The sequence below is a fragment of the Halictus rubicundus genome, chromosome 3, assembly GCF_050948215.1.
Source record: "Halictus rubicundus isolate RS-2024b chromosome 3, iyHalRubi1_principal, whole genome shotgun sequence".
Taxonomy (NCBI): Eukaryota; Metazoa; Arthropoda; class Insecta; order Hymenoptera; family Halictidae; genus Halictus; species Halictus rubicundus.
Window position 1 is genome coordinate 12,001,527 of NC_135151.1, and position 14,914 is coordinate 12,016,440.

The following is a 14,914-nucleotide window of genomic DNA, read 5'->3' on the forward strand; positions in this document are numbered from 1 at the left end:
ATTCGCGTATGCCCTCCAATATAAGTGTACAATTCGCTTAAGTAGAAATGGATGTTGCTGTCAGACGATCGAGACACATGATTACCCCGTGCAAGGAAATCAGCCGATTTTAATCAGACCTATTTCTGTATAAGAGTGCTGCTCATTCGTGCGTCAATTCTAAAAAAAACTTTCGATATCCTTTGCGATCATAAGAATTTGAAAATTCGAAGATTCAGAACGAAGAAAATTTTCAGTGATCTGAAAAATAACATGGACACTGGTATGTACAGGAATTTTATTCCCCCTAGAATCGAGAGTATACGATTTCCCTTACTTCATGTACGTTCTAAACATTACCGTTTTGTTCAGTAGTATTTATTCGTATTTTTCATCAAATTTTAAGATCTCGAATCCAAGATAAAATCGCGAAAAAATTTACAGAAATGCATTTATTGGCATTTCAATCGATGATCTACTAAACAAATCCTTGTAGCTTTGCCGAAAGATTGAAGTCCTTCGGTCCATTTATAAAAATATTAATTCTGACTGTGTGTGTGATCAATTATGCGAGTCACTCTATGTACTTTTAATATATCGTGCTACTACGTGTCATTCGTGAAAACTAGATCGACCAGCTTCGGCTAACCCATTTTTTAGCGATCGTCCACCGTGACAGTCGGTGACCAGTTAACTCGTTGCGCCCCCAAGCCTGAAAATTATCGCATTTACGTGAATAAGCTTTGGGAGGGGGAGGTGGGTGTTCGCCACGTTTTCGTAGCCGGGTTGACGATGCACGGATATTAACGTTAATACCGTTACGATTCCTGTTCCTGCGTAATGTTTTATTGTTGCAAAAGCGTCGGTAGTATCGGGGTACAAAGCCCCGCCTGGGGTCGATCCGAAGGGGTTGCAACCGGCTTGGATTGGATGGCGGTATCGATGCGTCGGCGGGTCCAGGCCAATGGCGTCGCGACGTTGGGCTGCGCGGACGCCGTGACCACCAGCTGAACTCGCTGTACCCTGCTGCTGCCGTGGACGCCGCCGCCGACGACGTTAGGCGACGTCGACGACGTTCTCCGTCGCGTACCCCGCGCGCTACCGCTACCCGCTCCTCTCGTAACCATATCTGGACTTAATTATTGGTGAGTGTTCCTATCTCCTTTTCTTTTTCTTCGTCATTCTTTTCTTCGTCTCGAAATTCCGAATCCTCTTCGACCACCGAATTCGCTGATTTTCGAAAAAAACCGATCGCGAAGGAGTGGTTCCATCGTACGCCCCCCAAGAAGAGAGATCACCTAACAATTCGGAGACGTCTGTGGCAAGAATCCTTACGCACAGTGATTCTTCATAAGTGTGACATCGTATCGCTATAAGTGTGAATCCCCCGTCGTCGAAATGCCTCTCGAAATTTTTAAATTATCTTTCTCTGATTCATCTTGCAATCTGGAATACCGTTCAACCACTGAATTCGTCGATTTTCGAAAAAACCGATCGCGAAGAAGTGGTTCCATTTGCGAAATCATTCCCTCAGAATTTGACGATTATGTCAAGAATCGATACGAAGAAAAGAGTCCCGTACTTCTCTTCTTCATCTCGAAATCCGAAAGTCCCTTCAATCATCAAATTTCATCGATTTCCGAAAAAAATCAGCATCCCAATCGCGAAGGGGTGGTTCACTTGCAGTCCCAAGAAAAGAGTTCCCTAACAATTTGGAGACGTTTGTGTGAAGCATCCATCCGCACAGTGATCCCCAATAAGTGTGATATTGTGTAGCTATAAATGTGAATCCTCCGTCGTCGAAATGTCTCCCGAAAATTTTACGAATGTGTTTCGTTCTTCATCTCGCAATCTCGAATCCCCTTCAACCCCCAAATTTCTAAAAAAAAACCAGCGTCCCAACTATGAAGGAGTGGTTCGTCTGCACCCTTCAAGAAGAGAAGCTTCATCTCCAAATCCCAAATTCCCTTCAATCACCAAATCTGGTCGATTTCCGAAAAAAATTAGCGTCCCAATCGCGGAGGAGTGGTTCCACCTGCACCCCTAAGAAAAGAGATCCCCTAAAAATTTGAAGTCGATTGTGTCAAGAGTCCGTACGCACAGTGTTCCCCATTAAGTGACATCGTATTGCTATTATTGTGAATCCCCCGTCGGCGAAATGCCTATCGAAATTTCGAGGATTATTGAACGAAATGACGAGCCCCTTGGATCATCGAGTGAGCAACGAGTTGCTTGTGTGTGACAGTGATCGTTTTCGAGATATCGGTTTGGTTCGGTTCGGTTCGGTTCGTTTCGTCTGTTCTTATCGTGATTTTGGTCAAGTGCAGTGAGAGATCCAGAGATCTTGCGAATTCGTCCGAGATCGAAAGGATGTCAGCGACTTTTTTTGTATTGATCTGGTGAGATCGGACTCCTGGCTCGCTCGTTCGGCTCGGTTCCTCTTGGAACGCTCCTGTATACGGCCAGAATGATGGTTTTCCTTTTATGCTTGTATGGGAACGTTGTGGGCGATACCAGCAATATTGCAGCGATGAAATTTTTATCGTTCCGTTAACGAGTTTCAGCGAAATTGTGTGGCATTCTTTGACCTTTGGGTAGCGGGACTTGAGTCCATTTTTATACAAAGTTATAAATGTTCTGTAGAGATTCTAATTTTCTGGTGGCCTGTTTGAGTCATTAGAAGCTTGTATTGGGTCTGATATGGAGAGAAACGTTGATATTGAAGAGGTAGGTTCGAAGATAGTATGATGAAATAGTTGCGTAAGGATTTAAACGAATCTAACCATGGCTGCCATGAAAGGCATCCACGTCGTATAGGCTAATTGAAAAGGTCCAAATTTTAAACAGTAAAATACAGGCATAGTTGTTGAGGTATATTCCAAATGAAGATTAATCAATGAGGATTGATTAGGGACGACATATTTTAACATTAATCTTTTTCTTCTCAACAGGAATTTGAACTTATTTGTCACAGAACTCACCGTTATGTTTCTATTATTTCTCACTGCATTTTAATATTATAAATTAGATTTTGCAAATTATGAGAGTAATTTAATGTGATGTCAGTTTCAAGCAAGCGATGAAACTTGAAGATCTGCATTTGTGGATAACTGTTAAAATACATTTTGTGGGGCCGTTAAGGTGCATTTGAAACATTATTTTATTGTCGCCAGTAAAATATTTGTAGAATATTCATCAACGGCAGTCAGTCATCAAATATTTAAAACGTGAGTCAGATGTAGGACATTGTTGGTTCTTTATCCATATATTATTTAATACTGTTTATAGTAGATAGCCATGGTGAGAAATAAAATGTTTAGTAACGGAGAATGGATAAATATTCGTAAAATTGAGTTTAAAATAGACAGATTGTTAAAATATATAAAATCGTTTGTGAAATCATCCGGGATTATGGCAGACCTTGCAACCAAGAATCTTCGAAAACGTGATTAATTGTATGCACAACAGTGTCCATGAAAACAAACTAATTCCCCTACAAGTTAAACTCAAAGTAAAATATAAATATTTTATAGACCCATTGGCAAATATAAAATTTCAACGCCGTACAACCAAAAATTTTTAACGCCGTGCACCCTCTATTTGAAATAGAGTCCCAAAAATGATCCACTCCCATTGAACGGAAGAGGGCACCCTTAAGTGAAATCGGCCGTTTCCATCTTCGCTGTTCCACCCCAATTCGTTAACGCACGTGCTGTGCATTTTGCGTCTTTTGTTTGTCACGTGCCGTTTTAATATCCGAGTGCCATTGTTCCGTGACACGTCTCTTCACGATCGGCTCCGATAAGTGCGTCTGCCATGTTTTGTTTAGGTGAAAGCATGATTGCTTCGGGGTTCGAAACAGGAAACGCTTCGATCGATCTGCGCCGCGAAATGAGACAGACGGTTTTTGGAAAGGAATATTTTGTTGAAGAAAAGATGAAAATTCGTAGCGGCGCAAGGTATTCCACGGCTTCGTCTCTCTTCGAGTTCTCTCTCTCTCTCTCTCTCTCTCTCTCTCTCTCTCTCTCTCTCTCTCGGCGAGAGTGTTGAACGTTAACGTTGGAACCTCCACGCTTAACGCTAATTCAAGTTTCGTTCCAACCCTCGAAGAAACGTTTTGGTGAAAAGCTCAAATGAAAAATATGACCCAGGGATAGGCTGCGCGTCTCTTCTCGCATTTGCCACCCTCCGAAGATGTTCCTCGGAGAATTCGGGGATTAGGGCTGGAGAGACTACCACTCCAAATAAACAGCCCTACTCCGAGGTCCCCCCTGTGCCTATACAGAGAACGAATACGCCTCGATATAGGCATAGGCGTTTAAAGGAGAGAACACAGCCGAAAGAGGATATGCTGAAATCTCGGACGGTCCATGTTACTCGAAAACAGGTCAAAGGACGAGATTGAGAACTTGAGAATCGTGTCTTTGTACTTGTTCTTTTCGAAATAGACCATTCATCGACATTTTTGCATCGAAAGGAATTCATTGGATCCTGGATGACTAAGATTAGTCACTAGACTGCGGATCTTTATGCAAAATAAAAAATTTCTGAATCAATTACACGCAACAGCGGTTAAATATCTTCCGTTAATAGTTTCAATAAATCAAAGAGAAGAGTATTTTACCTACCATTCTTTTCATCATGAAATCACGAATTCCACAGTCTGCTTATTCCGTTTAGTTATTACCGAGAGTACATAATCGAATCTGTTTTGTTGAACAAGAAAAATAAATTATCTTAGAAGGAAAGTATTTCGGCAAAATGCAAATGTGATCTAATATTACAAATGTTCTGATTGGTCGGTTGCTTGTTTAAGGTTGATGGATGAACGAAGTCGTCTAGGAAGCTTACCCCTTTCGCACGCTGTAGAGTACTGATTGTCATATTGGTTTATTATCCTTTCTTTTTTAAGAGACGTATTTGATGTTGAAGGAACAGTCTAATTTTTGGATTAATCGGGAAATGGTTCTATCAAAGGAATGTATAATTTTGCGGATTGTGACGGATGCTTTTCTTCAGGGGCTGCCAACTACTACCACAACCATTTCCGGCCTGAGAGCAACCCCAATAATTGGAAAATGTCCGGATTTGCGGCGGCGGTCCTCGGGGCCTGCGATAACATCAAGTCGAAGGCATCGCAGAAACTTGCTGGGTAATGTTACGCATGCTCGTGCATCATCTAACCAGAGATGAAAAATCGTTTAACAGTATCTTTAACTGGTGCATCGGAACACGATCATGCGCACAAATCAACTATCTTTTCCTTTGATGGTTGATTGCTTTGTTTCATGCACGGTTCGTACGTCGTGACAATGACGTAACTCGAGATTTTTAGGGGTCCTGTAATCCTATAGCATTGTCATGTTTGACGGAATTGGATCACTTGTACATTGATCTACAAAACGTATTTTTCAAATGTTTAATATAGGCCCGCATCAAAAGGTTGTAAAATACAACTTTTAGTATTTCATCTGCAATTCCGACCAATCGCAATTTTTGGAAAAATTTTTTGCTCACATCATGTAGTAAACTAGTTGTTCCAACTCCTCGAAAAAATTCAAATCGTATGGTCAAATATTAAAAAAGACATCGTCTTTTTAAAAGTGTATTAACGCGAGTTACTGTACATGTACGAAGTTTCAGTTGTAAGTGGAACGTTCTGTGTATTGAAAAAATAAGGAGAATCAGAAAGCAATCGAAAGAAATGTTTGATAGCTTTGTTGAAGTTGCCGGGATGCGTGCATTTTCAAACAGCATAAAGAAAATGAACTGTCCTCGTGAACGAAGAAACCTGCTGACGGAACGATGTGTGACTCTAGGTTTAGAAGGGATAATGCTGCCTACGAGGAATTCGAAATGCCCCGCGAGGGGAGCAAGGACAATAAGGGGTTCGAAGAAGATGAAAGAGGATACAGTAGACAGGGTTCGTACGAATCATTCGCAGAACATGAAAGGCCCCCACTGCGTCATATCGATACTTACTGCAAGCCAGAATGCCCCTGCTTATCGAAAAGATACACCATCGCAACATTGGCCTGCGTAGGTGAGTCTCCGAATCCTTTTCTTACTTGTTCCCTATTAAGCAAATCTGCCGAGCATGAATATCCTATCTCTGAAGTTGAAATAAAATTCTATCCTCCTTTAAACATTCAAGATCCTCTTGTATCTTGGTCTTTAGCGATTAACATCTCGAAAAGTATAAAGGAGAGTTGGTTTCGAGTGTCTGAGAGTCTGATATTGCAAAATGCTTTTCGATACAGGAGTTGATATCTGTTTCAGGATTTATAATATCGTTCGGCATGAGGTGTAACATGACCATGGCGAAAACAGTGATGAAGAACAGTACTATAGGCGACAACCACACTCTCATGTTCAACTGGACAATCGCCACCGAGAGTACCCTGGACTCATCGTTTTTCTGGGGCTACCTTGTGACCCAGGTGCCAGGAGGGTTTCTTGCTTCACTCTACCCTGCGAACAAAATATTCGGCCTTGCGATCGCCGTATCATCTTTCCTGAACTTATTGGTGCCTGGTGCATTGAAAGTAGATCCCATCGTCGACATAATCGTTCAAATCCTGAAAGGATTGGCCGAGGTAAGATCCCTAACGTTTTAAGGGACGATTTCTAAGGGGTTCGACAAATGCCATGCAAATTTTTTCACATCAATTTACTAATGCTTAGAGAACACGACAATGAAGATATCTACAAGTTTTAATAAATTGATATTCTTTTGATCAGTCCATTGCTTTAAATTGCACTCATTTATTTGTTGTCATCAATGCATAATATCCGCAATAATTACGTATAAACGAATGTGTACATAAAATTGTGTTAAATGCTCGCACAGCACGAACCATTCAGAATCGATTTTTTGAAGTTGTGCTGCATCCCTTTAATATGACGGTAACTCCTACGCAATTTACGAGGACGAATGGTTTTCTGTTTAATCAGGGTGTAACGTATCCAGCATGTCACGGTATTTGGAAATATTGGGCGCCACCCTTGGAAAGATCGCGATTGGCAACGTTAGCATTTTGCGGATCGTATGCTGCGTTAGTTATTGGAATGCCGCTTTCGGGTTTCCTGTGCCAGTGGTTCGGATGGACAGCGCCATTTTACTTCTACGGTAAGATATTTGCTGGATTTTTTTATTTTCTCGATGCCCTTTGTGTCTCTTTTACGCCTCCGCTTATAAAAGAATTAAGCAACTTTCATTCGATTTTTCTCGGTGTTAGTAGCAAACGAGATTTTCGGGTGACCTGTTTTAAACCTTAAGTAGTATTAAAAGTAGTACTATATGATCCAAATGTTCCAAAGCAGTTGGAGAAACTTGATATTTCGAATTATCGTACACTACAGTGGACAAAGTTTTTCATTTTTTCTCGATCCAGATGAAAAAAAAAGTTATGTTCCGATATTTACCGAATTCGTCTTGAAATCCTCTAACAGATACGCGTAAAAAAATTATATGTTTATCTGCAAAAAATTCAAGGCGACCTTGAAAAAACAAAAAAAAAAGAGTTGACAAATAATTTTCTATAATCACGTTAAAGCTCTCTTGAAACCATGCAAAAGCTGATAAAAACATTTTCGATCGGATTGCTAATAACAGAGTAATCTCTACTGATCACGATTCGTGATTCACCCTGTATATGAGATGTAACACATACATGAACGTGTGTATGCATATTTGAGTGTGCGTGGGTGTTTTTGACATGTATGCGCGTTACGTACGCAATCAATTCATTCTTTCATGCGTCTATAAATAAATTTTCCGGTCCTCAAAAGGTTGAAGCTTAAATGCTGTACCGTGCATACAAATAAAACGTTTTTATTTTTGTTTTAATCCTCCAAACTTCCAATGTGGGTAGGAACGGATTAGTATTTACCATAATCCACGGCGTGATGTGCATAAGTATGCATAGAAAACTTCTGGCTAGACTAATGAGCGGTACCAAAATGATTGGACGCTTATAGATGTTTTTGAGTTAATGTGGCAGAGTCTGAGTTAGGTGTGGGTTAGTTGTCGAAACGTTTTTAATATTTTTTTTAACTTGTTAAACTTCCAATATGGGTAGAAATAAATTAGTACCAGAATTCACCGTATGGTGTGCACAAGTCTACTTAGGATTGCACATGCGAATTGTTAGTCGAGTGAAGACTGTACTGTAGGCGTAGGCCAGCGATGGGCACAGATAGGCAAAACGCTTCTCTCACCAACGTCTCTTTTGTGCAGCATGCATCTTAACTGCGCAGCGGTGCCTCGTGCCTTCGTCTCTACCCTCGTACGTCTCGCCGTGGACGACACTTATGTCATAAGCCGCGCACATGGTCAGCTACGACGAGACGTACGAAAGTAGAGACGAAGGCACGAGGCACCTCAGCGCGGCGAAGTTGCGAACTGCATGAAAGAGACGTTGGTAGGGGATCTATAGCATTCAATAGCATTCTCTTATTCCCTTTGCTGTTCTTCCCCCAATTCCCTCGATCTAATAACGCTGGTACCTAAATGAGTAAATGCCTACAGGCAGTCTCATAAGTGATGGTATACAGTTTAAATCAGAATAACTTTTGTATAAACGGAGCAAACGAGTTCAGTTTTTCTACCAAATTAGACGGATTAGTTTACTAGATGACATGTAATTCAAATGCTGGAAAAATTGTGTTCAGTCTAAATTACGAAAAAAAAAAAAAAAAATAGTAAAAGTTACTTTTACAAATAGTACTACATATTTGGCTAATATTAAATAACAACGCAAGAGGTACATAAATGTGTTTTATTTGAAAATTGTTTAGTTTGTTGTTTCAACCTTATATAAACTTATAATTTCAACCTTATCCAAATTACATAAACAGTGGATCTATTTTAGATATCAATATGTTAAAAAATGTTAAGACAGTAGGAGAATCTTTAAGCACTTCATTTATATACTTATGTATGTCTTTGTGAACTTGTAAATGGGTACACATGTTGTACAAGAAAGTACCGTTAAACAAATCTGCTATGAGTGGTTCTTCATAAGGATGTCCTAAAAGTGCATTCAAATCCATAGCATAGAGTACACTTACTTGAAATTGTGCAAACGCATGTACAATAGACATATCAACTTTTCTGTAATAAATTATTCTCTTCTGTACTTCAGAATGACGATTAAAAAATTGTACTGCTGAAGAACAATTTGTCACATCAATTTTCCTGTAAGCCTCTATGACTGTACTCTCCGAATACTTCGGCTTATAATTATGCGCTTTACTTTTATTTTTTGAAAACTTTGTGTTACCACAAATTTTGTATAAGATGCAAAGAATTAACGAATAGACATAACATTTGTGAGATTTGTAGATTATCTCTTGGTCAGCCCAATACTTAATGCAAGCAATATACAACTTCCATTCTGGTAAAAGTTCATCGATACATTTCATGTTCTTAATTCCGAGTGTATAATCTAAAATATCTTTGCGTTTAATTATTGGAAGCTCTCTAAGACTTGATAAACCTACTGTTCTAATCCCTTCTATTTCATTACACATGAAATTCATGTTTTCATCTCTAATTATATACTTCATACAGGTTTTTTTGTGGTTTACTATCGAAGACAAAAGTCCATATATAACTCTAACAATTTTTAATGCAGTCAGATTGCATGTAGGACGTTTCACGTCTTCTATTTGTGTAGGGAATATAACCGAATGTTTATCAAGCGTATTCAACAAAGACCCGGAAAGTGTAGCTGTAGAAATTTCATCTACAAACCATGTAGGCAATTTGTTAATGATTGAATCATTGCCACTTTGAGCGTTCCTGTGTTTAATAAGCATATTTTTTATTCTAACTATTTCATTTTCCTGTTTGTCAATTGTTTGGAAGTAACTTTCCTGGTATATTCCACTGAATGGTAAATTTTGAATATTTCCTTTAAATTTGTAAATTGTTGTAGAATCCATGGTGTATTTAGGAATACTTAATGGTACAAGGATCGCTGAAGGTACATTTATACATGTATAATCATTAATAATGCTTTCTATTATATCCAAGATTTGTTGTCTCATTGACTTAGGTATTCCTCTTAAAATTTCTATAATAGCTTCTTCTAATGTACATTGGCTCAACCAGATAAAAGTTGCCTGTATAATATGCATATTCCTTGATAGTCCATGTAATTTATGAAGCAAGTTTTTGAACATATCTGGGTTTATTTTCTCCTGTCCAAGTATTGCTGCAGCTAGAGATAATGTATGATCATTCAATCCGTTGAAAGTGTTTAACAAATATTTGTGATTATAAAGTTTACAACGGATTACTTTGCCATTGCCTTTTGAACTTCTGATTACATCACTACTTAATGTATCAAACGGTATATAGAATGTTCCATATATATAAAAGTCAGAGTCAAAACTGAGTACAGGACACTTTAATATTTTGGCTATTGCAGCTATAGTCCCGTCAGCTTCAAACAAACATTGCGCATGATGAATATTCTTTTTTCTTAAAGCTTGTTTGAAAATAGTCAACGAGTGTAAAGGAGGAAACCTTTCTTCTGTGTGTTTCATAGTCAAAGATATTACCTTTTCATATCTATCTTTACATCTTTTTAGGATCGTATCCATTTTTAAGATATCATTCCCACCATCTAGTAGTACTAGTGGTATTACATTACATGCTAGCAGATTGTCAAAGAACTTTAATATGGCCTCTTCATATATGTCATAATCACCACCAAATATTGAATTGGTATTTATGTATCTGTAAAATATTTGATAGCATATGTTGTTACCATCGATGACCAAATATGTATTCTGTAGTTCATAATCTTGCAGGCAATGACTCGAGCACTTGTTCACGTAAGTTGTTAAACCTCGGATACCCATTTTGTGTGATTTTTCTCTAGCTTTTGTCAGAAATCAGAGTTGTTACTATCACTGCACAGTAATGTCGACTGTGGTTCTCTTCACTTATTTCAGTAATATGCTACCGCGCGAATGACGCGCAATATGACTAATAGTATTTCCTTTGAAGTGACTATATGTACTATCGTCGTATCAACACACACATTCGATACGTATTATCATTGTATCACCGCGCTTACTTCTGGAAAATAATTGATACTGATAGTTCACATGATAGCTCAAGAGGTATAACTATAGGAGAGAATAGAGAATGCAGGATTAAATTTTGTCAAATGAGTTAAAGTTAAAAGAGAAGTTCACTTACTGTGTATCACGAAGAAAAATTAACAATGAACTGCTTCAAACTATAAGTATTCACTCTCTATGACAATATTAACGTGACAAATGAAAGTAATTACGTTTAGTGTTATCAGCGTACTATCACTATAGTGGTCACTATTTTGCGCGTAATAAAGAAATTCTCGAATAACATGAAACACACGGCGATATAGCGTCCCGCTTGCATCTCATCACTTCACAACCGAAAAAATCCGGTCGAATAACAAAAACACATCTTATGCCTCAAACCGTTCGATTCGAACGTGCCAAATGAATCCGTGTATCCAAAACACATGAATCTATCTACAACATATCCGTGTACACGGAGAATAGAATGCATAATTATACGCATATTAAGAACACGGATACTTAATTCGCGGACACACGATCCACGGATTCCGTGTACGCGTGTCTTTTCGGTACACGTTCAAAATCGTAGACCCTAATTTAAATATACGCAAAATAATACATGTGCACCCGTGTACTTAAAATTAGACGTATTGTATGATAGGACGGGCGATTGCAAGAATTATAGCGAATGTGGTCGGATAAAAAAAAGCAATAATAAAACAGAGGGGAAAAATACAAATAAGTCAGGCTTCTCACCTTCACACTCTTTCTCTCTCTCTTTCTTCGCAGCAAAACAGCTACGGTTGCTCCTCCACTGTGTCTTCTCCGACCCCCGCACAAAAAACCACGTTTTGACGCGAAATATCTCAATACCACATAGTGGTAGCGAGATATCTCGTCCATGGTAATGAAAGGGTTAATGTCCCTTGTTAGTATTGTACGATCGCAAATGAGCTGGTGAGCCGAAAGATGTAGATCCGAATAAAAATTTCAGGTGTGGTGGGGCTGATCTGGTACGTATTTTGGTTGTGGCTAGCCTTCGAGAAGCCGGCGCAGCATCCTAGCATCTCGACACGGGAGCTTCGCTACATCGAAGATTCCCTTGGCCAAGGACAAACACAGTTACCTGTACCAACGTTTTCCACAACGCCGTGGCGGAAATTCTTAACATCCATGCCGGTGTACGCTATTATAGTGGCGAATTTTTGCAGATCTTGGAATTTCTATCTTTTGGTGCTATTTCAATCTCGATTCATGCAGGAATCGTTTGGGATGGAACTGGTCGAGGCGAGTACTTTACTTGGCAGTTTATTGCTTATTTTTTTTTTTATTGTACAGTTGTAACCTCCGATAAGAGGTCATTCTGCAGTCTGTATTACATACATAATATTACGATAATAACCTTATACTAATGTGAAGGTAACGTAATAGGTACATATCAGTTGGAGTCGCTTAATTGGTAATGGAGTACTGAAGAAAAAAACCCCGTAATCTCAGGTTATATATAAATTTCAATCTGTGCGTGTCATATAGAGGACATTGCCATAAGACGTGATCAATATCCTGTGTCTCATGACCACATGAACAGCCAGGGTTATTACACATTGATTTTAGCTAGAGAGAAGTTAAGACTATAATGACCAGATCTAATTCTGTTAATGGTCACAATGATTTCTCGGGATCAATTTTTCCCCGTGTACCAAGCTTTCCTTCTTTCGTCGTGAAAATGTTCAAAGTAGCTTCTGCCCTTGAATCGGCCTTCGGTAACTATATATTCATTGGTGTTATTGAAAGCACGCGATTTCGAGATCTCCCTTAAATCAGTATACGGTATTTTATTGCTTTTTTTATATTGACACATTGCAGACGGTACTTTGTCGCATACGGTCTCAATTGCCACAAGTTCTCGTAAATTGAGCAATACATTCATGAATACATTCAATACTGTTGAGAACTTGATCGTAACATATTAAAATGTACGCTGATATAAATGGAAGCTGTGTAGGAGTCGTTGAAGTTTTTGAAGTGGAGATCAACGATGTTCGTTCAATTGTCTTTCTAGACTGGTGTAGTCGGGGCGCTTCCGCACTTGTTGATGACGACAGTGGTGCCTTGCGGAGGGTTGCTAGCCGATCATCTTCGCAAACGTGGAATACTAACGACCACCAACGTGCGAAAATTGTTTAACTGCGGTGGCTTCGGCATGGAGGCACTCTGTTTCCTGGTGATGGCGAACGCGACAGTTCACAAAAATGGTACAGCGGCAATCGTCGCACTCACAGTCGGAGTTGCTTGCAGCGGCTTCGCTATATCCGGGTTTAACGTGAACCATCTAGACATCGCGCCCAGATACGCCAGCATCTTGATGGGAATGTCGAACGGAATCGGCACAATAGCTGGTCTCCTAGTACCTTTCTTTGTAGACAACATCACAGAAAAGAAGGTATTCGAAAAATACACACCCTGTATGTAGAAATTAGGATTCGTCGGTTTTAAAAAAATTACGTCTATCAACAGGCTTTAATCTGCAATATCATTCTGATCACAATAATTCTATTGACAGGATCCTCAGGGATGGAAGAACGTTTTCATAATGGCGGCGTGTGTTCACATCTTCGGTGTAACATTCTACGGAATATTTTGTTCTGGCGAATTGCAACCATGGGCCGATCCTGTTGCAGAGGAACAAAAGAGTTGGAACGCCCTGGATGAATTCGGACGATCGAAACCGCCGGTTCCACCGCCACCGAAAACCATGCAGTCCGAGTTTATTGTACGTATTTTTTCCAGTGGATTATACTACTCTTTACAATGACTGAATGTATTTTATTGTATACATCAATACAGTTCATACTGATGTAACTATTTCAAAATTTAGATAAGCTTACATCGTACTGTTTCTGTTAACCAATTCGATACAAATGGAACGTCTAACCATTCCGTGTTAAATTCAATGAGGGGATTAACATTGATCTTCAAAGGGTGGGTTCAGAAATATGTGAAAGCACGTCGATACATATGTGGATGTTCTTGCAGAGACAGCCATCCATGGGCGAGAATGCCGCCGACGATTGGAACAATTACGAGCAACAACCGTCGGACGTTGGCCAACAGGAGAAACCGGTAATAAGTTACGGGTCGACGGAAACCAACAGCAACAACCCTTTCCACTCGACGAACCCTTTCGTCACCGACGTGAATGCATCTCTGGTGCAGCCACCAACCGCGGACGACTACGCATATGATGTGACGCAGCAGAATCAACAGTGGAATTAAAGTTGTCAATACCGGATCGATTGGAGAGAGAAACCGTCAATTCAACGTGATGGATTCTTTGATTGATTGCTTCTGCTGATTTTGTAATTGCTTCTGGTACTTCGTCGCGGATTCTAGGCCTGGCGAGAGTCTCTTAATGTCTTGCCAATCGCCGTTCTCTCTATCAGTTTGGTCTACTCTAATCAAGGAATCCGATTGCTTGATCCATCCTCCGCATGGATTTGCACACGTACCATATCAGGGCCGATGAACTGGAGGAAATACTTCGAATAGAATTCGCTTAATTCGTAAGGGGGGTGAGGCGGGGGGAAACGAGCGCAGTACAATTCGTATATCCGATACAACTTTTTGCTATTCTAATTTCACGCGAGAAAGTACGTTTTCGTTTCCTTCAGTTTATCCTAGAATGGCAGTTTAGAAGTCAATAAGCCGAGGAAGTACTAGAAGCACGCGAAAAGAATCCGAGATCGGTTCTCCATTGGTTGTAGCATTCTATTTCCAGCTGCATTGTTGAGCTAACGCGGGCTTCGTATTCCGAGGTATGCATCTATGAAATCTGGAACGGTTTTTTTCTTTGTTC

At 39.7% G+C, this 14,914-nt stretch overlaps 2 protein-coding genes and 1 long non-coding RNA gene across 3 annotated transcripts in view; 1 reads left to right on the forward strand and 2 right to left on the reverse strand.

Annotated features, from left to right (window-relative positions):
- LOC143352705 (uncharacterized) overlaps window positions 1-8,252 on the reverse strand; it is a 22,399-nt gene extending 14,147 nt beyond the window's left edge. Inside the window, exon 1 of the long non-coding RNA XR_013081989.1 lies at window positions 8,200-8,252. This is a non-coding gene — a long non-coding RNA (uncharacterized LOC143352705). The remainder of the gene's footprint in view (window positions 1-8,199) is intronic.
- Window positions 1,054-14,695, forward strand: Vglut (Vesicular glutamate transporter). The gene is made up of 9 exons (XM_076785413.1): window positions 1,054-1,124; window positions 4,999-5,131; window positions 5,799-6,022; window positions 6,259-6,575; window positions 6,934-7,108; window positions 12,053-12,345; window positions 13,121-13,501; window positions 13,622-13,831; window positions 14,095-14,695. Exons 2-9 carry the CDS (start codon window positions 5,058-5,060, stop codon window positions 14,332-14,334), a joined length of 1,914 nt encoding a protein of 637 aa, XP_076641528.1. The 5' UTR covers window positions 1,054-1,124; window positions 4,999-5,057; the 3' UTR covers window positions 14,335-14,695.
- LOC143352697 (protein asteroid-like) lies at window positions 8,749-10,995 on the reverse strand. The gene has a single exon (XM_076785396.1). The coding sequence runs from the start codon at window positions 10,849-10,851 to the stop codon at window positions 8,827-8,829; it is 2,025 nt and encodes a 674-aa protein (XP_076641511.1). The 5' UTR covers window positions 10,852-10,995; the 3' UTR covers window positions 8,749-8,826.
- Window positions 14,696-14,914: the final 219 nt, after the last annotated feature.